General features: G+C 37.4%; 1 protein-coding gene across 5 annotated transcripts in view; it reads right to left on the reverse strand.

Moving 5' to 3' along the window:
• Window positions 1–25,485, reverse strand: part of JPH1 (junctophilin 1) — an 81,617-nt gene that overhangs the window by 17,833 nt on the left and 38,299 nt on the right. For all 5 annotated transcript variants that reach the window (XM_033060851.1, XM_033060844.1, XM_033060826.1 and 2 more), the window contains exon 3: window positions 9,611–9,729. In XM_033060851.1, coding sequence (XP_032916742.1) covers window positions 9,611–9,729 — 119 coding nt within the window. The remainder of the gene's footprint in view (window positions 1–9,610; window positions 9,730–25,485) is intronic.

Below are 25,485 nucleotides of genomic sequence, written 5' to 3' on the forward strand. Positions count from 1 at the left end.
ACAAGGTAGCATCACTGAATACAAGCAGGCTTCAAAGCAGCTTGCAATGCAACCTTCCCTTCTTGCTAAGTAAAGATAAGGACCTACAGAAAGCATTCCTGGTAGAAATTGCTTATTAATTGTCTTGTTCAGTAGAGCCCCAAACACATAAATTCTTGCATATCAAGGTTGTTTAGGAAACAGTTTTGTGCAGTATCCTAAACAAATGCTGCATAGTTTTGCAAGAATATGTATCTACTATATTTGAAATATCTGCCAATGCTTTATTTTCCTGACTTTGACATTAATGAAAGCAACGCAACATTCTCAAAACCCCCATCAAATGCTTCCTGACACGGACTAAAACTGAGATCAAAAGCCTTGAGTTACTTATTTACTAGCCCACATACAGAGACACACACATACACTCTTTGGCCAAATTTAAAGCTAGTTTTTATGCCTCTGTGTTTACTCTGCTGTGATATTTACACAGCACAATACCGTTCTTGACCTCACTACTTTACTGCTAGTGTCTCTGTATTTTGCACAGGTATTTGTTGAAAAGCATATGACACCACGTTATCTCACAATGCTTTTGGAAAATGCCAAAATGTCTACTCGAGCACACTCGAGCTGCCAGTAACAGCAATGGTAACAGAAAAGGAAATGGACTTCAGCCAAACAATTCACATCTTAGGTAACATCACAGACTTGTGAATCTAGCAGTAGGATGATGAAATAGATATTAATGCAATTTCTACTGGTATGAAAGCCACACTGCCTCTTCTCTCCCTGTCAGTTCCTCCAAATCTGAAATTAGAATTACCCTACCTTAACACACATGCATAAAGAACCCAAACAGTATTTTTGTAATTTTTATTTTTATATTATCCAATCACTAAAGAATCATTAAGGATAAAAGTAAACCTAAAAATAAGATTTTCTTCCTCTAAAGGCTTATAAAAGCATCATTAAAGTGCAGACATATACACACTGAATGATCTGAAGACAGGAAAGACTGCACAAATGAATTTCAACAACTGCTGGGAGTCAGCACCAAGAACAATGAATTTATTCTGACTATGTATCCAATCTCTGCTCCATTCCTGTAACTGCATTAGCAGGTGACTGAAGTAGCTGTGGTATTTCCAAAACAGGGCAACATTTCCTAACTGTATCTGCATAGCAGTGTGTAAGCCTTTATACTTCTGGATTCAATTCCATCAGAAAAATGTAACAAATTTATCTTACCTGGTTGAGGGCATTATGAGGGCTGTATGACTCTCTGTGACACCTCACTGGCACTTCAGCTTATGGACACAGAAATTGCTTGTGACCACAAATCTTAATTATGGCTTGCTTTATTTACCCTACCTTTCTGTTGATGAATACTGACAGAATTTTTTAAAAAAATCTGTCAAGATTATATGGTGTTGCATATGACTCCTGTATCTAGGACAGGCTTCATTTTCCCAGGCTAGATAATATACACACATTGTATTTAATGTGAATGATCCCAGCTAAGTAACACAGGCACTATAATCTACTTGAATGCTCCTAAACCCACAGGCTGCTTCACAGGCGATAACTGAGAAGGTAAATTTTTAGCTTTTTCACAGAAAACCTAGAGACTACTTTACTTCATCCAAACTGCACTGGGGCAGCTGTTAACTGCAAAAGTAATGTTTTTTAAGCTCCTAAAGGATGGGCAGAATTGAAAGGCTGTAATCCTATTCTCACTGCAACTGCATATTCTCTGAGAAGATGAATTTTAAATAGAGAGAGAGACTGCTAATGTGGCATAATAACTGTCTTTACTCAGTAGAATTCACACTTCTTTACATTTCTCCCAGCATGTCCAGATCCTTCTGACATGATGATCCCCAAAGTTCTACACAGTATTTCAGACTCAGTGTCACTGGGATCATGCAGAGAGAAGGGACCATTCTCCATGACGTGCTTCTGTATATACAGCCTGGAAAGGTATTAGCTACTTCTCTTATCACATTTCAAGTGCATGGCTATCATCCTGCTCCATGGGAGTTTGGCAACTGTCCTCAACAGGAGCAGGTTCACATCCACTCTCCAACTGGCCAAGTCTGTCAGCCTGCTGTAGGAGCTGATTTTCAGTAAATTCAACAATCAACTGAATTTTTTGCCAAAGCCCTTCTAACCTTTGCCTCTTTTAAAAACCTTATTTCATAAAGAGACAGTGCCTGCTCTTCTGACAACACCCTTCTGTTCTTCCACTACAGAAAAAAGCAGAGCCTAGGATATGCACTCAGGGCTTGGGTTGTAGATGTCAGCACTTCTGACGCCTGTGGAATATGTTCAAAAAGGCTCAAAACCGGGAAGACAGTAAATACATGTATGTCAGCAAAAAAACAACGTTAGGCAAAGATACAGACAGGCAAAATAACATGGAAATAACTAGACAGTTTCAGACTCCACTGATTCTACAGATCTAGAGATGCATTACTGCCTTTAATTAAAACTCCAGATATTTCTAAGGGTTTCATGATTATATGATATGATGTCAGACTTAATTTTTTAGGAATCTTCTTTATTGTCTTGTGTTTATAGAAAATACACGTGAAATTATGAACTTGAAAGATGCAAAATCTGGAGTAAAATAAAGAGGCTCAGAATTGACTGCTTTTGAAATATAAGTCTTTATGAATTTTCTTGGAGGGTTGAGGGTTAATCCAGTATTTTTTAAAAACAGTACTCATTAAGCTGTACCACACTTCCAGCAAAATTAATTTCTTGTATCTAGCATTGAAATTAACTCTAAAGCATAAGAGCCTGAAGTGACTGTTGCACTGAAAATGCCAGAAATACAATCAAATTGATTCTTTTAAAACTAGGGTATATGAGCTGCTAAGTCTTGCATTCAAATCTGGCTCCTTTCCAATATGTCCTTGCTCGTTCATATTTTAAGAGAAACCCCACTCATCATGCCACTTATCATTCTGACCTCACACAGTGTCATTTCCTCCCTTTCACATTAGTGATCTAAGTTTTAATTTCTAAAGTCTAAGTTTGCAATATCCATTTACTGCTCCTCTCCTCCAAATCTAACCCATACTCTTCAGTTTGGCAAGTGCCTCTGAAAAAATACTTTCTGCTCTTCATCTGACACGTTTTGAGGAGCCTCTGTGATTTCCTTAGTCACATTTCAGTATCAGCACTCCACTCCTGCACTCCACAGGCGATCATTCTCCTCTTCTGGAACAATTCTCTTGTTAACAATTCTGTTAACATCTGTGATTTATCCTTTTAATTCATCTGTGTTTTTCTTTCATTTTTAAACCATACTTTCAAGGAAAATAACCTTTGATTATTTTGTTCTTAGACTCTACCTTTCTTTTACAATCTTGATCCTGTTTAATTTCATCATACAAAAACTACCAATTCCATGCTGACTGCATTTCAGCTCCAGGTTTTACTCCTGCTCAGACCTGACCTGAATGAATAATTATTACTGAACTAATAGGCAGAAATCTTCATCTTCTCCAAATTCTCAACATGGTCTTCCACATCATACTGAACATTACATTACTCAAGTCTATAATATGAATTAGTTTTTTCTGTTTTGGGTATCTCTCTAGAGTCTCTCAAATTTTAAGTAAGTCTTAAATCTTGCACACTTTCTTGGAATAAAAGGTCCTATGTATTAGCCATCTCTTTTTGTGGCCTTGACAAACAAAGAATGCAGCTGCAAACACTATTTTTCTCTAATGGTCCACATCACATGTTAGAAGTGTAACAGGAGAAACCTAACCTTTTGAACACAATTTAAATCTCCACTAGCATAATAAAATCCTTTCAAAATAGATCACCATACTCAACCGAAAATTAGCACTGTAAGGAAAGTTCTCAGCTCTTTGTTAGTTGAATTCCAACATGGAACAAATATTTATGACGTGGTTATAAATAGGATTTATAATGGAAATTTTGACACTGTGATAATACCCCCATGTGATAGACCCTACTTCATCTTGTCCTTGGCTGGACACCATGACAGACTAATATAGAAATTCACTGGAGCAGGCCAACAGTATCCTGGAAGGAATGATTCTTTTTCAGGGCAAATAAATGATTTTTAACAGGAAAAGGGAAGCATTGACCTCTTCCTCTCAGACTATACCCATAATTAACACTCCCATAGTGCCAGACTGGATACGTACACTTAGGCTAGAATTTGAAAAGTTACTTCAAGACAGCAAAATGGCTGAGGCAGCACTGAAGTTAGTCCAGGCTTCTAACTAGTTCCACAGTCAGATCCTGCAGCATTTACTAAGCAACTAACAACGAATTTCATCTGGATGCAAATTAACTAGCTCACTACTTATGCAAGTCTGTGAAAATTACAGTGGTTGTAACAGCTTTATCTCTCTACAGGAAACTGGTTCTCTGTTATTAGTTTTAAAAGTTAATTTTATCAAAACTAATTAGGCATATTTTTTTCCTAAGTAGATAATTTGATTATGTGACTCAAAAGTATCTTGGAGAGATTGAGAAAGCATCCTGAAGAATTAAGGCTATGCCTTTGCAAACTCTCTTTGTTTTGCCTTCTCCTAAGCATGCTCTCCTGTCCCAGATGATTGCAGGAACACTGAGCAGTGGGTTGAGCCAGCAGGTGTGTCAGGCAGTGCAGCAGGAGGGATGCAGACTCCCAGCAAGCTGGATGGCCCTCACACTGGGCAAGAGGAAAGGTGAGGAAGGGTGGGGGCATCTGTACCCAGGGCTTGGTGAGACAGGTGATAAATCTGGAAGTCATGTTGTGAAGACTGGTATGAGATGAGTTATAAAAAGAAAGGGGAGAACAAGAATAAAACTCGAAACTGGCATTTTTTCTTCAATGCGCTTTCTTTCTTTGATTACTGGATACAACAGAAGTGCATTAGGATACGTCTATATCTTCTGGCTTCTCCAGAGTTCTGAAGAAAGAGGATAGAAGCAATAAACTGTAGAGAAAAATGGCATAGCAAGAAACACAACAACAGATCTGTGAGGATGATGAAGTCATATGTAGAATAAATTCAGAAAATGAACAGGCTCTTGTATGACTAAGAATAACAAGCAAGCTTCCGTATGCTTTGAGGCACAAACTGATGGCATGGCTGGTAACTTTAATCAGGCAAAATGCTCATTGTAATTGGCTTTTAAAATAAAACTATCTGGTCTGGCCCACATGCATTTAGCCAGGACATTCCACTTAATTAGCATCAGCCAGAAATCTCCCTTTCCTGTCCATATGGAGTTTGCATTTTGAGAACTCGAGGAGGTGGTGATGGCACAGAAGAGGAAGATGGGAAGGATGTTTTTTTCCCTTAAGCTACAGACATCTACCACTGGTCAAAAGAGAATGTAAACGACAGTTCCTCTTTAAGGCATTTGAGGCCATTACAAATTACCTTGTAATAAACTTAAAACGCTTATTTCTGAAACTAGAAATGTTCAGCATGTGAATATAGAAGCTTTAACAGTAACCAAATCTTACAGCAAAAAACACTACTAAACACTGCCAAATTCTTATTCTTATCATTAGAAAGTCTTTCCTGACATATTTCACCTAAAGAAAACCTGTCCATCTCTAAATTTGGACAGCTTTAATTTATACTACTCCTTGACTTCTCTCATGCCTTGTTTAGGAGGTCAAAGGCTGGATGAATTGTTTTGATGATCCATGCATGTTCATCTCACAGTTGGTTGCTCTGACATGTAATCTGACAGAAAACAATTCAGATCTGAATTTCCAAACCTTAACAGCTCTGTGGTAAAGTGCCCAGACTGCTCTTACCCTGCAGCAAAGTAGTTGTACCCTTCTTTCATTTAATCAAATCTTATTCATTCAAACTGAATGAAAGAGCAGTATCCATTTGCTGCAGAATATATATGCACACAGACAATTACAGCTTAGCTGTCCAGTCTGTGCAAGCCCATACTTCAGTTTATCTCCTGGTAGTGTGTTTACAAGACCAACATTCTAAAGATGGTCTGTGAATTTAGAATGGATATGTCAGTCAAAGTATCCACTAATCTCGTGCAAGACTAACTAGAACAATATTCCTCCTTTTTACTGAGTGTACAAACCCTTTCTTTTATGTTACCACCTTTGATACAGTACTCCCATCAGTCATTTGTTCTTCTCTAGGTTTTAACAAGAGACACAAAATAGCACTTATTTTTTTTTCTAAGCAAAGAAAAATTGCTAACTGTCCCTGCATGACTCCCTTGAATGAGGCTATGACTCAGGTTTCATTTGTTTCCTGTCCTGGTGTGCTCTCTTTTGACACATCCACAAGTTTAGTGATGCCTGGAGGAAACAAACAGGTCAGAGCTGGGATTTCTAAAAGTTTGTTTTATTTGTTGATAAAAAGGCCAGGAAAGTATGGTCTCTATAAAGGGTACAATATTTTTTAAATCTACAAAATGTAGAGCCTTGTGGGTAAGGCTCTGCAAAGACACGCATCTTCATAACTATTAATCACTAACCAAGTATCACTGGGAGACCTGAATCTCAAGATTTCTGCAGTACCTCATTATTATTCTTACCTCCTGCATGCCACTTTACTTTCTACTGCTTTGCTCTCCTTTTAGTCTCCTTTTAAACTACAAAGGTACAACCTCTTGGCAGCTTCTGATGAATGCCTTAATGAACATAAAGGTGAAACATGAAAGTATTTGGGAATGATGAACTGCCATGGCACAATGAATGATGAATATTCACTTAATTATAATTTGTGTGTAATACTAGGCTATACGGCCCTGAAAGTTGCACTTTAAGAACCTGAAATTTAAGAGTTTTATCAAAAGGTTTTCAAATATTGAAATGGTTTTAGGCTACAAGTAATTCAGAGATCACTCATTAAGACAGAAGAGAATGCTTCTGTTATTTAGAGAGAGATATTTGTATTTCACTTCTTTTTGTCTCTGTTTCAAGAGGCTTGTTGATATGCTACATGCATTTACTACTGACAGCATGCTTGCCTACTATACTAGGCAGTTAAAGAAATAAGAGAAAAATTACACTTTCTCATCATAAACTATTTTCAAGACAATTTAGTACAATGGAAAGTTTTCACTTAACCATAGTTTCAGAGAATGAGACAGAACACTTACTGATACCTTTTTGCAGCACTTGCAGATACTGTAGAAATAAAAAGCTCAAGGGACGGAAGAAAACCAAGAAGTTGCTATTAGAAAGCAATAACAATTACCTTCTTTTCATTCAAATACATGAAAAATGCTATTTAAGAAGCAGGTATTTGCTTCTGTTTGGGTGAGTGAATGTAAATACTAAGAAATATTTATCTACTTTATTTCCATAAATGACAAACGCTAACAGTAATACTGTCCAGTTACTCTTGGCATGACTCTTGGGAAATGCTTAAACAAACAAGTATGTGTGCACGTGAGTGGGTTAACTGGTACCACACAGAAAAAGTGTATCTGAAAAAGAGATCACGGACATCGAGCCTGGAAAACATCTCAGACATGATAGTACTTGAAATCATCACAATGATGTGTGAACCTGGTGGTTAGCAGGAGTTTATTTGGGATAACTGAGATGTAGTTAACATCTTGGCATTTAAAAGTTATTTATTAATGGGAATAGATTTTTTTTTCAAATGTATACAAATATGCTGTATTTTACTATCTTGGAAACAATTAAAGAATTCAAAATTTAGAGTCCAGAAAAGGTATTTATCTTTTGCTAGAACCTAGGTAACTGAGAGATATTTTCACACAGAGAACAGAGTAAGTAAATTTTGAGAAACGCATTGCTGTGTCATTCCACACATATCCAGCTGCACTTGGGGAAGGGATACAAACTCACCTCTTCTGTAAATAGAATAAAAGTTTCAAGTGAGAGGAAAATAAGATCCCACACCTTCTCCCCCATATCTCAACTGATTTGTCAGCAATGTTACTTCAATTCCAGTGGCAGGGAGTAAAAAGACACCCAAGAAATTCTTGATCTGACTGATTTCTTGGTGTCAAACTTCACACTGTCAGATGTTGGCATTTTCACTCAAGTACTCTAGTAATTTCTTTATTTGAAAGGTTTGGCAGCTTTCAAATAGTTTCTTTCCAAATGCTTCAATTCTTTGCATGGCTAAGGTTATCACTTCTTAACTTGTGAATGGCAAGATGGCCTGCTGCTGTAAACTGGGATTTCTTTGGCTATTGGTGGAGATTGAAATAATGAAAAATGAAAAAAACTTGAGTATGATAGCAGCATGGGCCAATAATATAAATCCACAGGAGAGCTAGTATTGAGGCAATTCCCAACACTGAAAAGCACATATTTATACTGTTTTAAAGTTAGCAAAGTCTTACTACAAGAAATAGTTCTGTTGAGTTTTGCCAACAGGTCTGGACTGCAATGATCAAAAAAGATGAATTTATATAAGGATGTGTACAAAGAAAGTCTTCAAGACTGGCAAAGGGAATGAAAATTCCTATCAGGTGAACAATCCTTGACTTAGGTACTAAACACAAAAAGAGGTCCCCAATCCCCCCAACCACAAAACACATTCTCTCTCTACAACCAAATACTTAGGAATAAAGAAAAAACCCAAACATTCTATAAAGTAACTGACAGTACAGATTTCGAAACAAGTCATGTATAGTGACCACTTGAACTAAAAATTGAAATGAATAGCTATGTTTTTAGAAAATGTTGCAGAATGTTCTTTGCTTTTGTGGGTCATTCTAGCCAGCATTCACTATATAGGTATATTTAAGATAAGTTTGTGTCTGAAACAAGGATGAGCAGAAAATGACAGTAAGTGAAAATGAATCTCAGAGCTATAACCTGTATTAACATGCAAGTACAGGCAGATCCTTGAAAAGTAATAACAAGATGTGACTCAACTCAATTTGACAGGTGAAACAAAGGGCAGACATGAAAAGACATTAAACTGGCAAATGGAGTTCCACTTTATCTGTCCAATTTTAAGCTAAAGAGCAGTACACAGAAATATTATCCTCATGGAAAGACAGCAGAAAAGCAAAGCAAAACCAATTTCGCTTCTTCCTATAGCGACTTTCCAAACCCTGTGACAGATGAAAATGGGCTTCAATGCTGACGTGAGACAGACTTAATTCTATGCCATTGTGAATATGGGACTAATGTTTTACAAAGGACCCCATGTATAACAGAGGAAGATTCCCTTAAAACTTATGTATGTCTAATGGTAAAGCATTCTCCAAAATTTAGACCTCAGCTAACCAAGACCGTCAGGAATTCCATTGGATGATAAAAAAGCTATAAATCTTCCCACTAATAGACACAATATAAAACTGATCCAAATTTCTGTTAATTTATGATTGCTGAAGTCTGATACTGTCCTGAATAAACTATTAATCAGAGGCAAAGTTATATGCTTCATACTGACTTTTCAACACTCAACTGTTTTCATGCAAAGAAATAGTCAACAAATTATTAAAAATGGAAAATAAAATCTCCTTGAGCAATGTATACACTCTTCATGACATATACATGACTTATTTCTGTACAAAAGACAGCATTCAAGATGGAATCAACCCTTTAACTTAACACAAGATCTTTTCACTTGAATAAAACAAATAGCCACATAAAAGCCCAATCTACAATTACCTGGTTGGTAGAAATTTGGTGAAAGTTCTCTGGCAACTGCTCTTGCAATATCACATTCCTGGCGAGCAGCCTGAGCAGCCTGATCCGCAGCATCAGCTTTAGCTCTTGCATGCGCGGTTCTGTACAAAGCAGAAAAGAGTTTAGATGCAGAGGAGTCTTTTATCAGTTGCATCAAGCATGTGAGAGCAAAGCACCTCAGATACCATACACTACCCTGTACAGAGCACTCTTAGGACAAATCGTTGTAAGGAACTGCAAATCAGCGAAGTATTCCAGGATCAAATCACTGCTCCTCTCAGCTCTTCAGTCCGGTTCATCCTTGGATCATATTTACTTGCAGGAACCCAGTTTACAGCCCAAGCTTGTAATTAAAGTTTCTAAATAGCAGGAAAGAATAGTATCTGACAGAAATACAGGATTAGGATTTTTTTACATGTTACCAGAATGTGTACAGAAGGTCAGACTGGGCCACCACACTGACTCCTTTATAAACAGGGTTCTGGGATTTCAGGACACATGGTATTCAAAGGGACTGAGGAATGCTCCTACCTTTCCCACATTTCAAAGTTAATGCTGGGTGAATGCTGGGTGCCATATAAAATTTTCTGAAGAGCAAAATTCAAGTATATTGGCCCAAAAAATAGGAAATGTCTTCCACAAACAGATTATGTTGGTAATGAATAGCCTTGAAAATGTGTCTAACACTTCAATAGACAGTTGTAGAAATGGGGACTTAACTGTCCTAAATTCTAGCAACTCACTGAATTTCAAATCCAAAAACAATCTGAAAAGGCAACTTTTCTGAAGTCAAGACAACAGTATGGAATATTTTGGTAAAGCAATCTGCACTTTGCTTCCACATTTTTCCTCTTGCTGTTTCCCAAAAACAGCCTGTGCAAAGGCCAGACTGCAAACTGATAGTTATGTTACTGTAGGTTTGCATCACTGCTTGTCCCATCTTCCCTCAACACTTCATTTTCCGAACAGTCATCTGCTTAAAAATTCCTGATGGCAGTGATCTCTCTGTGCCTCTACAGCATTAGCACATAGCCCAGAGCTATGAAATGGCTCGTTAGAACAGAGGGGAAGCTAAACATGGCAAACCAACAGAATATTTTGAGACTCTAAAGATATTACTAACATTTCTAAATAAAATACATTAAATTTCATGATCTCATCACTTTTCTCATAACATTCTAGTAGAAGACTGACACAGAGGTAAGAAAATAATTAGTTAAAAAGACAATAGCACCAAATTTTATCCCATGTGCCTGGTAATAGCAATGAATAGCAATTAAATAAATGAAAATTTCTAACAATTTCACTGTAAAAATTCAGGCTTATTTTCAAGACATAAAGAAGGGTTCTATGTGTTTTAGACAAAAGAGGAATTAAATGTTAGCATTAACCAGAATGAGCATCAAGAGATTAACAGTATGGCAGACTTTGCATTTCTAAAAGGATGTTTAATCCTGTAGGGTACTAGTATAAACACAGACATAAAAAAACCACATAGACAGTTTCATCTGTAGTGCCTGGAGAAGATTTATTTAAGTTACATCCTCACTAAAATGTGTGTGGGGATAAATGTTGAATGTTCTTTCAAAGCTTAACTTGTCATAATTTACTGGATAAATATTAGCTTATGCTGCCTTCTTGCAGGTCCCCCCAGGTCTGTGAGAAAAAAGATAATGGGCAAATGAGTTGTAACACCTTTGCTTTGTACTCAGGATGGGGGAAAGAAACTGTTAATAAAAACAAATACAGCGTATAATCCCATATGTGCTCTGTGCAGTTCATGAATGGGTGTACGGTATGTGCTTGCTTAGTAACACTAATCAAACCCGTTCTTTCTCTATAATCATTATTTTCAATTAGATGAGCTATTCTTAGCTCCTGCATAATTATGTCTATGTAGCATAAACTTAATGAAGCAATCCTAGCACTGGGACATTGTTTTGTGAGACAATAATGTAGTCTGCTCATAGATAAACTAGACACTGGTCATCTTTTTGTGATGAAAGAACAACCAGACTACTCCCATATAAAAAGAGTCTAATACTATTGCTACAGCAAAGACAGACATTTTAAAAGCTAATATACTAAATAACCAGCACCAGGAAAACATACTGCCAGGATAATATATTTATTTATTGAGTCTATGAATTTTCTATATTATAACATAGAAAATATATTTTCTGTATTATTATACACAAGAAGCAAAACAGACATTCTGTTGAAAAGTACAATATCAATTAGTTAAGGAATTAAAGGGTGACACGAGTAAGAACCCAGTGTCATTTTGTCACATGAAGCTGGGCAGAGCAGGTCACACCAGGAAGAAGCCAAAGGAACAGAAGGTAAATGAGCACAGCTTTCCTTGGCTGCCTATCTCACACCTCTTTTTTCAACTCACACTTCCTGCCTATTCTGCTCCTTTTGTAGTCCCAGCGAGGAGTTCCAGCAGACCAGAACAGGAGCGAGCACTGCCAAGGCATGTCCTAGCAGTGACATGCAGGAGCAGAGCCTCAGTGCTGAGACCATGCAGCAAGAGGAACTAACAAGCACTGGAGGGCAAGGCACTCATGTGTTTAAAACATGTTTATGTTCCTGAGCAGGCCTTCCACAGCCAGACTGAAGCGTGTGCACATGCCTGTGCTGAGACACTTTCCTGACAGCCTGCTCACCGCTGATGAGCAGTGACAAAAGTGACAAGAATGGGAGAAAGTGGCAGAGCTGATCCTTCTGCACAGAACAGCAGCTCTGTGCCCTGCCTGGGAACGCAGGCTCCTGCTATCTGCAATTGTTTGCTATTTATCACCTTGGCATTTGCATACTCTGCTGGCAAACTTCAACGTGTATTTTATCATCTCCATTTGCAACTGCATACTTAGATAATTTTTAAACTTCTTGCAGAAGTGTCAGACTCAAATAAGTTTTCTGTTGCTATTTATTTTCCTGGGTTTTTTTAATTCTTCCACATTTGATCTGTCTGTATGTTTTCCAGATGACTTGCTTGCAATTCCTGCTTCTTGATACTACATTTTGTCTGCACTTGTTTTATTCTGCCTTGAACTGACCTGCCCACTATCAGAATAGTATTATCAGAAATTATGGAGAAATATTTTAGTTTTGAATGACAACATTTGTAAAGGAGAACTATGCAAGCAGAAATAGAATCCATTTGCTCGATTTATGCTTCACACAGTTCTGGAAAGCTTTCTTTGCCTTTCATTTCAGGGGTAAATTTATCGCTGTAAGGTCTCCAAGAAGTTTTGTTTGCTATCAGCAACCATTCATAGAAATTTAAGTCTATCATGTATCACGTCAAAATGACCCACATCTAAATGACCACCATTTACTTGAGAGCTGTTTTTTTTCTCCAGGGAACTCTATGTCCTTTGCTATGACAAGAGATCTTTATGAGAACTCCTGAAAGCAAAACTTGAAAAAAAGGTCTCCTTTCCTCTCTCCAGCCAAGAAAAAGACTGTGGTAGGTTTTTTTTCGAGGAAGGATTGATCTCATATTTCAGCAGCAAAATAGAAATTAGGCAGAAAAGAAGGCAGCAATCCACAGATTGCAAAACAGTACAGAAAGATAAGTAACCTGCTTTGCAATGCTGCATTCAGGTTCTAATCCATAGCAAAGGACCTTTAACAATTACTTTTAAGTGAATAGGTGGTTCTTTGTAAAAATTATTTCTCAGCAACTGTAATGGCTAATACACATTGAATTACTGTGTGCTTTTATGTGTATTTCTCCTGGAAAGTATCAGGACTATCATTAATATTCCACATGATGTGCCAAACACGTGCTTGAAAGCTTCACTAGTGAATGCACAGAGGTGGTAAATTCAATGAAGACAGGGGCTTCAAATTAAGTTGCATCTGTGGCAGGAATCAAACTGTACTCACACTGAAAAGGAATCAGTAGCTATAGCTCATGGGGAGTCCTGGTCTCACACGGCAGCATGTGGATCCCTATAGATCCCTAGTAGATACCAGTCTCTGTGATCAGTGAGTGAGGGCTGGGGGACCAATCATGACTGAAAACCTGAGAAACTGCATACCAGGGTCTGATTTTCAGAGCAGCCTAAGTTTTTTGGACTGTGGGACAAATGGAATCACTACTGGTATCTTTTTTTCTGTGTTTCACTGGGTAGGTAAACAGGAACACATCATATTAACTACACTCAAAAATTATAAACACAGAGCCAGAGGCTTCTTACAAGCGGCTCCTCTTTTCAGCAATACTATGGTCAGATTTTCACTTATTTATGTATGAAAAATAACCTGACAGAGGAGTGCTGAGGCTTGACGAGCTTAAACAATATTATCTCCCTTTCTGCAGCAACAATGCTTATATATAATGCCATGTGCCTGGAATGCATTATGTAACGTTTATCTAAATTTAAAACCCATTTAGAACTGTCCATTACCTTCCAGATTATTTTGTATTTCCATGGTACCCTTCAACACACTTGTACTGCTGCCTCATTCAGAGTCAATTAAAAATGCAAGCAGCATGTTTACATTGTTTCATTTTTCAGATTTTATTAAACACAGTGAATCTAGCACAAAAGTGGTTTTCAGGAGTTTTCTTTCTATTTCTCAAAATTATTAAAAGACTTTTGCTTTCCATTTTCCAAATATATGACACATATTTATGCTCCTATCACATTATCCTAAACTACTAATATTTAGAATGGTAAACTAACAGATTTCTGTAAGAACAAAAATATCAGTACTGGCCAAACCTACATGAAGTTCTCAAGAGATATTTTTTATTAATGACAGCTATCATGTTTATCTGTTTAACATCATACATTTTATATGCAATGTTACCCATTACCATCCTTCTTGAAACTGGAATTCTTTAAAAACAATCCTACTTTCTTAAATTGTAAAACGCAGCGGTTGGTTGGTCTAGGAAGCAGAGAGTATTGTGTTGAGGTTTTTTCCCAGATATAAAACTTTCCAACATTTTCACATTTGTTTCTATCTGTCAGAGAAAAACTTTGCAATCTGCAAAACCAAGTTCTGGTACAACTGGTACAGAGATCTGTAACATTTCCAGGTAAAATGAGTTGGAGAGAAAGACTTTAAGGGAAGTCCTTTGGTAGATAAATTTTTTCCTTGCCCCCATTTTATTTCTATATTTTCCTTATATTATATATCAGTAATGAATTCTTAGTCTTTTTAGAACATCTATGCATTTTTTAACACTGCAATTGAGAGACTGGCATTTATCAAGTGTGCTAGTCATTCTTCTCAGCCTCTTTCAGTGATAATACTGGGTGAAAACCAATATTCTGCTATGGTAGAATTAAAAATACATATTGCATGACTATGTAGAGCTACCTAAGAATTCTTGGTTTCGTAATTCTCAGCAGCTCATTGCTGTAATAGCTTAGAAGGGAGGGCAGGTCACTGAATACCAGCAAGAAATGGGGGTCTCTGAGAGAGAAAGAAAGAGGTAAAAGACTGACTAACAGATAATGCAATACAAGAGTTTCATGTCAGTAAGAAACTTAAAGCTATTCTGAACTATAGATTGAATTAACAAAATGAGACATATGCCCTCAGCTAAACTTTATCAATCTCCTTTGTGCTTTACTAAATTTTAATCTCAACCAGCCACTCCCTCTTTATGAACGGACCTCACTCAGTAACTGGACTAGCTTGGTACCAGTGAAGACTGATGTAGTAAAGCATGAGCAGGTCTATTATGCAAACACTGCTGGCACATTAATCTGTATCATCTTACCTAATGGATTTTGATTCTGAAAACTCCTCCTTGCCAGTCTAAATCAATTTCTCATATTTTTTAGTCCTTATTCATATTAGATGAACTTAAAAAAAAATACTAACCTTTAGTTAATAACGCCTGAAAAACTGAGGAAATTCCTTGCACTTGGCAAACAGCCAACCTAGTTTCAGTACTTGAAAACATAACCTAGGGGTAATGACTGGTAAGCCAGATGTCAGTTTTAGGCATAAATAACAGCATAAATAAATTTGGTCTACTTCCACAGAGATTTATAGGCTAACAGTGTATTGTGCTAGACATCATATTTTAACAAAGTGTTCTGCCAAACACTTCATACACATGTAAAGATTAGGGGTCCTGTACCTTATCTTGTTTGCCTTGATTTAACATACTTGGACTATTTTTTTTAAGGTTTCTGGTTTTGTATCCTATGGCAATGTATTTAAACAATAGCACAAATTACATGGAATTAATAAAGTACATCAAAATGAACTAAAAACTAACTGTGACACATTTCAAAGCTTAATGCAGAAGACATAAAAAAAAAACCAACAAACGGTTGACATGTGCATTTTACCTTAGAAGTTAGTTTTTTGTTCCAGAGTTAATAATTCACTTTTAGAATCTCTCAATACAAGCTAAAACATATTGTGGTAGAGCTGGCAAGTTACACAACTTTTGAATTCTTTAAAACCGCCAAGGACAATTTACTGTAACCTAAAGTCGCTGTAATCTAGAGTTTACTGCAACATGAGGTTCAATCATAGCAACTCCAAACCCCATGGTGTTTAAGTGCACCAAAAGAAAACACTGGGAAACAAAAATCTAGCCAGTATTGGAGGTGGTCATGGAAAGTAGCACAAAGGCAGATGACACCTTGCTAGTCCCACACACTGCCACAAAACGAAGGGTTAATGTGCACTTGATACATTTAGAGACAAAAATCAAGTATAAACTGAGAAATTTGGTTTTGCTGTACTACATAATCCAGCATCCATAAAACCCCTAAGGGAACAATCCCCAGCTCATCCACATCCCAAGAAGGAAAAAGTAATGTCAGGACTACAGAATAACTGTGGATCTAAAAAGAGAAGCTTTTTGACTTATACTTCTTGAGCCTTCCAGCTACTCAAAATTGAAAAAAACACTGAGAAGCCACTTAGCAAGGTGTACACACAAGTATCTGACACTGGAATATGGGGAAGACATAATGGAGAAGAGAAGTGTTTCAGATAAAGACATAACTGTTCCAACAATTAGAAGCTGAATTTGGGCACAGTCACCTTTGAAATTTTATGAGCGTATTTTAGAGAGAAAAAGATGGATATTTCTAAGCCTTTGCAATGATATTAGGCACTGTAATAAAAGTGCTCTTTAATCCATTTTCTGAGAAAAGAACTACATAGTCTTTTGTTTACAGGAAGTGAGATTAGTTGATTTTAGGACTGTTTACATGAGGTATTTCAGAGAGCTGACATAAGGGCTCTGATCATCTCATTGGAGACACCCATGTTGCTCCATTAAAATAAGGAACTTTTTTCAGTTTGGACCTCTGAACTGTACAAATGTCCGACTCCTGCAGTGGTCATCATGAATGTGCCCTGCTGGGCTTACAAATATGGCAAACACCAATCTATGTGCTTGTTGAGGAATCAGTTGCCTTCTTATGCCAAGATTCAGAACATGTTTGTATTCTCCTTTAGACCTCTAGGGTCCATATCAATTAACCCAGAACACCACAGTAACTCAGGAATGCCAAGGTACTCATTTCTGTTACACCAGTCACATATACACAGCAGTTCAGAAAGATTTCAGGTGAATGAAAGATAGAATCCTTAAAAGAATATATTTCTGAAAATCCACTTTCAACAATTGAGATAAATTAGTTCAATCTCCCTAGTCTTTTAGATCCTCACTCTTGCTCACATGTTTGGAAAAAGACTCACATGCAGGTGTCTGAATTTACAGGTTTTCTTCAATTGCTGTTAGCATCATTAGAGAGGCTGCTTTACATGGCACTCTCCTTAACTTTAGGTGACTCACTAGCCTAGCATTATTTGTGTGCATGCCAGATACTCTGCCCCTGTATAAATTAGCTGGCTCTTCATGTGATGGTACTCAGTTTTAACTACCACTCTGTCAGTAGTTTGAATGAATGAGTTTTGCTTTCATATTGATTTACTTGACTGTAGCACTGGCACAGAAATCATAGAATCATTTAGGCTGGAAAAGACACTTAAGATCATCAATTCCAACCATTAACCAAAGACTTCCAAGTCTGCCACTAAACCACATTTCTGAGAGCCATACATCCACAAGTTTTTAAATACCACCAGGGATGGTGACTCAACCAACTTCCTGTGCAGCCTGCTCCAATGGTTGGCAACCTTTGGGTGAAGGAATTTTTCCTAATATCCAATCTAAAGCTTTCCTGTCACAGCCTGAGGTTGTTTCCTTTTCTCTTACTGCTTGTTACCTGTGAGAAAAGATTGACACCCACCTCACTATATGTTAAAGATGGCACAGTCTTCCATTTCGTCAAGATCAGCACCATCACTTCAAGCACAATACAAGTTTTCCTGTGGGAAAATTTACACTTTGGGCAAAATACACTTTTGTATACTACACTCACTGGGGCTTTCCCCCTATTTTCGCTAATGGTGAGTCACTGACAGAATTTTTTGTGTCACATAAATCTTGATGTGTATTTCTCTATCCTACTTTATATGACAGATTGTATTCTATTCTATTTTATTACCAAGCCTCCTTAGCAAGCAGTATTTTCTTCCAGTTCCCTGACCCCATACTATTAATTCCTACAGACAGGAAGGGACTTTTTTCTGAAAAGGGTAAGGGAATAGCTGCAAACAAATTGTTGTTTCCAATCACTAAAGCAAATTATATTGTTTGGCTGAAGAGAGCTTCTGAATCTAGCTGGAAGCGTGAAAAAACTTGAGCTTCAGCTGCTCCTGATGACATAGTTAAGGGAAGAAAAACAAAAAGGAGATAAACATGTTTTTTCTCCCTTCATCATAGCAAACAAGCTTCATGAAAAGAAGAACTTAATGTAATAATGATTCTGCACAGTGAAGGCAATCCTACTCAAGGAAATAAGAATGCTTAGATAATTTGTAAGATAAATTTAGTGCATTGCACTCTCCTCAACCATAGATTTCTCTAAAAAAGATGTTCTCCATCTGGGATAAATAAAATAAAATGGTAGGTATGATGACTGCAATCATATCTGGAACCTATTCTACACTTCTAAGTACAAGAAAGCAATTACATTGTTCCAAGGATACAACTAGATGAAAAATAAGGAAAGTTTACAAGAATAGATTAGGAATTTTTTTTATACACAGATAGACTGATTTTTCCATTCAAAGCATTATCTTTTTAAGCATTCTACTGATTTTTGCCACTTAAAATTACTTAAAAATATCAGAAAATATGATATCAAATGTCATTACTTGGAATTTTTTTTGTTAGAATAGTTCTAGTTGGAAAACTTTTGGAAGCTCTATTAATCAGTAAACCAAAAACTATGTCAAATGTCATCCATGACAATGCCTGTATTTCCTAATCTCTCCCTTATACAGAGTTGATGTGTCTTTTTTAACATTTTTTTTAAATTTCCAGGAGAAAGAAGTCCATAGTAGTAGAGATAATTCAGCAAAGAATACCAAAGCTTTAGGAGACTAACATGTGTAATATAAGACCAACATCTGATCTGTCTGACCATCAAAATGAATGTATGTCACACTTGTTGCATAAACACTATATTCCCAGAAACGAGAAGGAAAATGTGAAAAAATAGTTAAAATTCTGTGGCTTCAAAAAGTGTAAGATAAACTCCCCAGTCATGAGTACTTCTAGGAGCATGTTTCATGCTTTTTCTAAGTGACTCTGGCAGTCTGTACTTAGTATATTGCAGTTTTAGTACATGCTTAGTGTCTTGGTGCTTATTTTGTTTTCTCTATTACCAAAGTTTTAGCAAACACATTTGCCATTTTCTCAAAATAAATTAATAATATGAAATTTAAATCTTCATAACAAATGAGAACATAAAGTATACACCGACCACAGAACAAACATAGAAGAGCTTCGTGCAGTCCGCAAAACTATCTAGAAAATAATAAAAAATTAAAATACTGCCTAGAACATAGCGACACAAAAATAATTTTTTGTGAGATATAAAAGTGTCATTTTTGTACTTATAACTAAAAAATAAAAGGGGTGCAATTAAAGTAATTAAATGACAAAACACATTGCCATGAATTCCAATAGTCCATGGCAATATTATGGGGTTTTTTTTACAGCTTTTAGAAATCTTTGGGCATTAAAATCTAGTGCAGTATTCTCAGCCTTTTAAAGGCATTAACTGTGTTTAAATTTACTTTTTGTGTCCTTAGCAATCTAAAAGCCAAAACTAAATTGGGCTTATCTTTCCTCGCATGGTTCATTTCTGTTCCCTGATTAAGTGCCAGATGTCCAGGAAAAAGTATTGACAGAAAAATGTCTAGCAAGCCAGTCTGGAATAAGTTCTTCCTTTTTTGGTTATTTAAAGATAACTGTTACAAAATTCATAGGAATATGTGAATAACAGAAAACACTTATATATTACAATTGAGCAGCTTAATTAAAAAGGGCCTAAGCTCTCTATGAAAGACAAGTACTCAAGTGTAGGGATGGTTGTAAGTAATTTGCCTTTTCTCCAGGCTGACAGATACGAATCAGGCTGTTCATATCATATATTAAACATCAAGAAACCAAACAGGTTAAACAAGCAGAAGAAAGACTTTGATGATCCTTCCATCTGTAAACATGCAATTTCTCTTAACTAAAGAGCACTGCAGATTGAAAATAACACCAGAACATTTCAGACATAGGGCAGCTGACAGCTATTTCACAGGTTTTGCTATTTCCAGAATGAAGGAAATGCAAAACCTGAGTTTCTGACAAATGCAGTTAACAGCTTTAAAATAATCTCTCATATTCATACCCACCCTCCAATAAACATGTATGCATATGTTTACCCTCTGTAGTTATCTATAATGCTGCAAATATAGCTTGGAATAAACAACCACCACATCCTATCAGCTACCAGAAAAACTGAAAACCCAGGAATGTTGTTCTGGTTCACATAGGGCTGATGATCTTGCCTAGATACCCAGAAGGCTTTTGTGGCATCCAGAGACTGCTGAGAGAAAGTTCACAGCAGCTTATTTGTTTCTGCTTAGAGCAGTCCTTGATGGCTTTGTTCAGCTGAAGTCATGCAGATCTGCATGGTAAAGTTGAGGATTTGTTGTTGTATTATATATTTAGCAGTAACCATTCATGAGAGCAACAACATACTGCAGAAAGTCTTCTGTTTTAGACCCTCAGAACAGAGCTGGTCATGGTCTATTTGCTCCTTTCTTTTTCTTTTTCTTTTTTTTCTTTTTCTTTTTCTTACCTTGTCTGTAGCCCTAACATTCTCTCCCAACCTCCTCTAAAAAGCAAGCGCTTTCTTTTCTGAGTCACTAATAGCAGAATTTTAGTGTAAACATTACTGTATGCCATGAAAAATAAAGCAAATCCCAAAACAATCAGTCCTAAAGTCTCCTTGCCCTCTCTTCACACAAACACAGATTTATCAGACTTTCCAAGACTATCTAAAGGTTGGTGGGTTTTAGTGACACAACTGTGACACTGGAACAGCTGGTAAGATAAGGATCTTCTATTAGGCAATACATGCACTCCCTCTCCCAACAAAAAGCTGATTTACAAAGCCTCATTTAGATCTGGGGCTTGAGATCAGGATTGGCAATTCCTGAGCCTCAGAAATGAGTCTTCTAGTAAAGTTACCTTTCTAAACAGCAGGTGTTTGACCTTTTAAGATATCAGAGAAGGGCCACATGTTGCTTCCTTTCACATAGCAGGGCTACCCACACTTGCCAGAATCACTGGATCTGCTCTATCTGCACAGAATAATGGTGCTGCATGCACACAGCAGCGTTTTCCAGAAGTGCTGGGCATGACTAAATACACACCCATCTAAGTCCTGCACTCGTGGTGTCTTCAATAAATAACACTACAGGAGTAAGTGCTGCTACTTACAGCAATTCATGTTGCTGACAGCCAGTGGTAACTGCAAGGGTCTGAACACCACGGAGTGACAGGAAAATATTTGCACCTGCTACTTTTCTTGAGGACATTAAAGGAGCCTCACCATGTTAAGGACATGTATCTTGGCAGGGAAGGGCTGATAAATCCTGGGAAACAAGTGTCCTGGAATAACCCTGTGGGCTGGATGAATTATATTAGGATCTCAGAGTGGTTTTTACTGGAAGAGACCTTAAAAATCATGCAGCTTCAACCCCCTGCCATAGCCAGGGTCACCTTCCACAAGACCAGATTGCTGAAAGCCCCATCCAGCCTTGCCTTGGACTCTTCCAGAGATGGGGCATCCGTAAGTTCTCTAAGCCACCTGTTCCATCATCTGACCACTCTTACAGTAAAGAATTTCTTTTTAATACGTAACCTAAATCTACCCTAAAAATACCCTACATAGATCTTCTGTTTGAAACCCTCTGTCTTATCGCTATAGTCATTGATAGAAGAGCTCCTCCCCACCTTTCCTGCAGGCCCCTTTTGGGTACTGGAAAGCTGCTTTAAGATTTTCCTGGGCCCTTGGTTTCCTTGGTCTAAATTAACCAAGCAACTTATTTTGTAAGGTTGTATACCAAGGTGGTCCTTCCTAGAGTCTTTACTGATCCACCTCCACCAGAGTATGTATCTTATTTTATTAATCCCATGGGGAAATATGAAGGTCGTCAACTGGGAAGGCTTCAGTCATGCCTCAGTTCTGCTGTTGAAGCCTGCATTGCTGGGGGCTTAAAGAGGAATGGAGGACATACTTGAAGAGCCACTGGAAGGGCAGGGAAAATGAACACATGCTTTCTTGGGAGAATTTGATAATTCAATATGATCAGTGCAAGGTAATCCAAAGATTAACCCATTTTATGTAATCAGCAAAATAGTAACAGTAATAAAAATCTCTCCCTCAACAAATGACAGGATTCCAGATAGATCTACTGATGCAATGCATGTCTACTGAACATGGAATCTGACCTCATATTATGCTTAGCTGACACAATTTAACAAAATGCAAGGATCTGTTCCATGTAGCAGTCTTGGAGCATTCTCCAGAAGCACGTGGATGCACTTGGAATATGATTTTTCATTGGAAAGGTGAAATAATTTCCTAACAAGTAGAGACTTACTCTGCAATCTTATTAAATAAATAATGTTTTCACTCTCTCTGAGATAGATGTGCATTGCAAGTCCTCCTGAAATGAACCAAATTTTTGCTACAAACTCCAGTACTTGGAAGACTTGCTGAACTACTGCAATGGGTTAGTTTGCCAGCAATTATGATGAGACCCTTCAGCAGAGGTTGAAATTTGCTTTTGGCAGTTTCTTTTTCTACCTCTTATGCAAGTGAGTCCAGCTACAAAACCTTGCAAACTACTTTTGCTTTAATGATTGACCTGTCTAGTTGTAAAGTCCTATTTTGAGAATTCAAATACTGAGAAAATAAGATACAAAGGACCTCTTTTTGAAGGGTCAGTATGGGAGCTAGATTTCTACCTGACAATTCAGTTTGGCATTCCACAGAATGGGCAGACATACAAAGAAAGCTTTTAGGAGTTCTTAGGTGTAGGATGTACTTTGATCTTTATATGTGCAGAAACTCAACCTCTCTGTAAGTTTGTTGGGAAAGCCCTCACTGCAGAGAAAATCAGTATCTTTTATTCATGTTTAAAAGATTTAAATAACAATTCAAATGGCAGTGCTGTTCAACTCTGTGGTATCTGGACAGAAAGCATACAGGTCACACTGTATCATGTATCACTGCACTGTATTTCTCTCTTATCACCCAGCTGACTGGGCAAAACCAGAAAGTGAGTTCCTGATTTTAAACACATCATATGTTTCATAGAGAGTGAGAGCATCATGGAAAAGTTCCAGATGCAGCATGCTTTATTGACAATTTCAGATATACCGTGCACTATCTCTGTAAAAATGACAGAAACAATGCATTAATCTTACACTTTAAACATGGTATGATAAAATTAAGTACTACTAGCCAACAAGTGAGACAGCATGGGAGACTTTTTGATTTTTTTTTTTTTTGAGAGGAAAGAAATTGCCTTTCTTATCTACCTTCAGAAAATATTCAGATTCCAGTGCCAAGAAAGAAGGACCCTCATCTAAAGATCTTATATGAAAACAAGAAGGTCAATTTTGTTTGAAAAAGACTTCACAGAGGAAAAAAGTCTTAGCAGAAGGAAAAGAAATAAAACTGTCTCTGTCATGGAAAATGGAAACTGAATGGACTAGTCAGGAAAAATGGTATTTAAAGACACAGTCATCTGAGATACTAACAATTAGTTTTGAGGGAACAGAGCGAGATGGAGTCTGAGAAACTATATTTTCTAGTGGTGGTTAAAGTGAGTTACCTGCATTTTTATTAAATCTATCAGGTTACCCCAGAAACCAGAATAGTGCCAAAGAAAATGGAAGGCTGACTCCCACAGCAGCAACTCAGAAACACTTGCAGTAAGACTGTTTGTAATGCTGGGACAATTGTTCTGGCAATTATACAGTCTGTGTTAAGGAGCATGTGTGTTGCTCCCTCACTGCCCAGGGTAAGAGATCCCAGTCCTTTTGGTGAGTCTACACCACCAAATCCCCATGCTCTAAAAAGATTCCACTTCCTCCAGAGCACCTGAAGCTACCCAATTACATGATAAATGGTCAGGATATCCAATGTGTCCACTTCTTCTTGCAAAGCTACTTGGCTGATGCTGGACCCTTTTGCTTCACCAAAACTGAGCTCTTTGCCTTCCCACCGTACATGAAATGATGATTTCTTGCCTGCAAGACTTAGCAGTCAGCCAAAGAGCTGTAGCAAACTGAAGTACAGTTTCAACACAGAAAGGTCAAGTTATTTGGGGTCCTTGTCCTTAAATACTTCTGCTTGTCAGAATGCTTCTAACACCACTTAGGAGGCTCAACTGGAAGCACTAAAAATATTCAAGCTCTTTTTTATTGCCTCGCTCTACAAATCTCATCTCTTTGGATCATGCCTACTACACTGTTTTTGCTGAATCTAGCAGTCACCCATTAATATGGAAGATAACCCTGCACGAATAAGAGGTTGACATGAATTCCCTGATGTTAACCTTCCATGTATGCCTTAGTCTTCTGCATCTCCACACTCATTAATGATGTGTCATGAGACCCAATTCTTCTACATACACATTCCTCAATGGTAAAGCCCTCAGAGGATGACAGGGTAAGTCTGTTGTCTCTCATTGGTGCAAACAAATTCTCCAAAGACAGTGCCTGAAAAAAGTAAAACAGCAGTTGACTGCTGAATTGCCCACTTTCAATCAATCCTAAGAAATACTCACAAGACACTCTCATAAGATGCCAAATAAGCTGGGGCTGGGTAGCAGACTCAGCACAGGGGAACAGCTCCTTGTTCAGTGGAGAGGGCAAAGACCAGAGAACCATCTCTTTCAGGAATACTGTAGAGATATAAAGTGTACCTGGTACTACAATTTTTATTTGGGCTAGCTGCTATCTCAAATTCAGTGATGGACTAGATTAAGTGGATCTATCTCCCTGTAACTGGGATCAATGATGAGACCCATGCTGCAGTAACTATGGCTACTGATGCTCATGTTGGGAGCATTAGCAGTGCTGTCATTCTGAAATTTTTATACCTCAGCAGGGTGTAAAAGCATCAGTATGTTGCTAACTCTTTATTATTCTGTGACATTTTGCTCTGGCAGTTGGGTATTAGTCCTCTCAGTGGTGTACTTAATGGACAGTAATTGCTTACAATTGAAATGCTGGAGCTTGCTTAAGGTTTGATGAGGCCATGAGTGGCTGCAGAAGACAGTTTCAGTCATCAACCTCACATTCTGTGAATTACAGAAGATAAGGGCAGACATACAGAACATCTGAACGTGCAGTTTCCCTAGCAGAAGAATTGTTGACTTTTTTATATAGTGCAGGAACTATGTGTTAATTGAAAGGTGGATGAAATTTA

This window comes from Catharus ustulatus, chromosome 1, assembly GCF_009819885.2.
Source record: "Catharus ustulatus isolate bCatUst1 chromosome 1, bCatUst1.pri.v2, whole genome shotgun sequence".
Classification (NCBI taxonomy): Eukaryota; Metazoa; Chordata; class Aves; order Passeriformes; family Turdidae; genus Catharus; species Catharus ustulatus.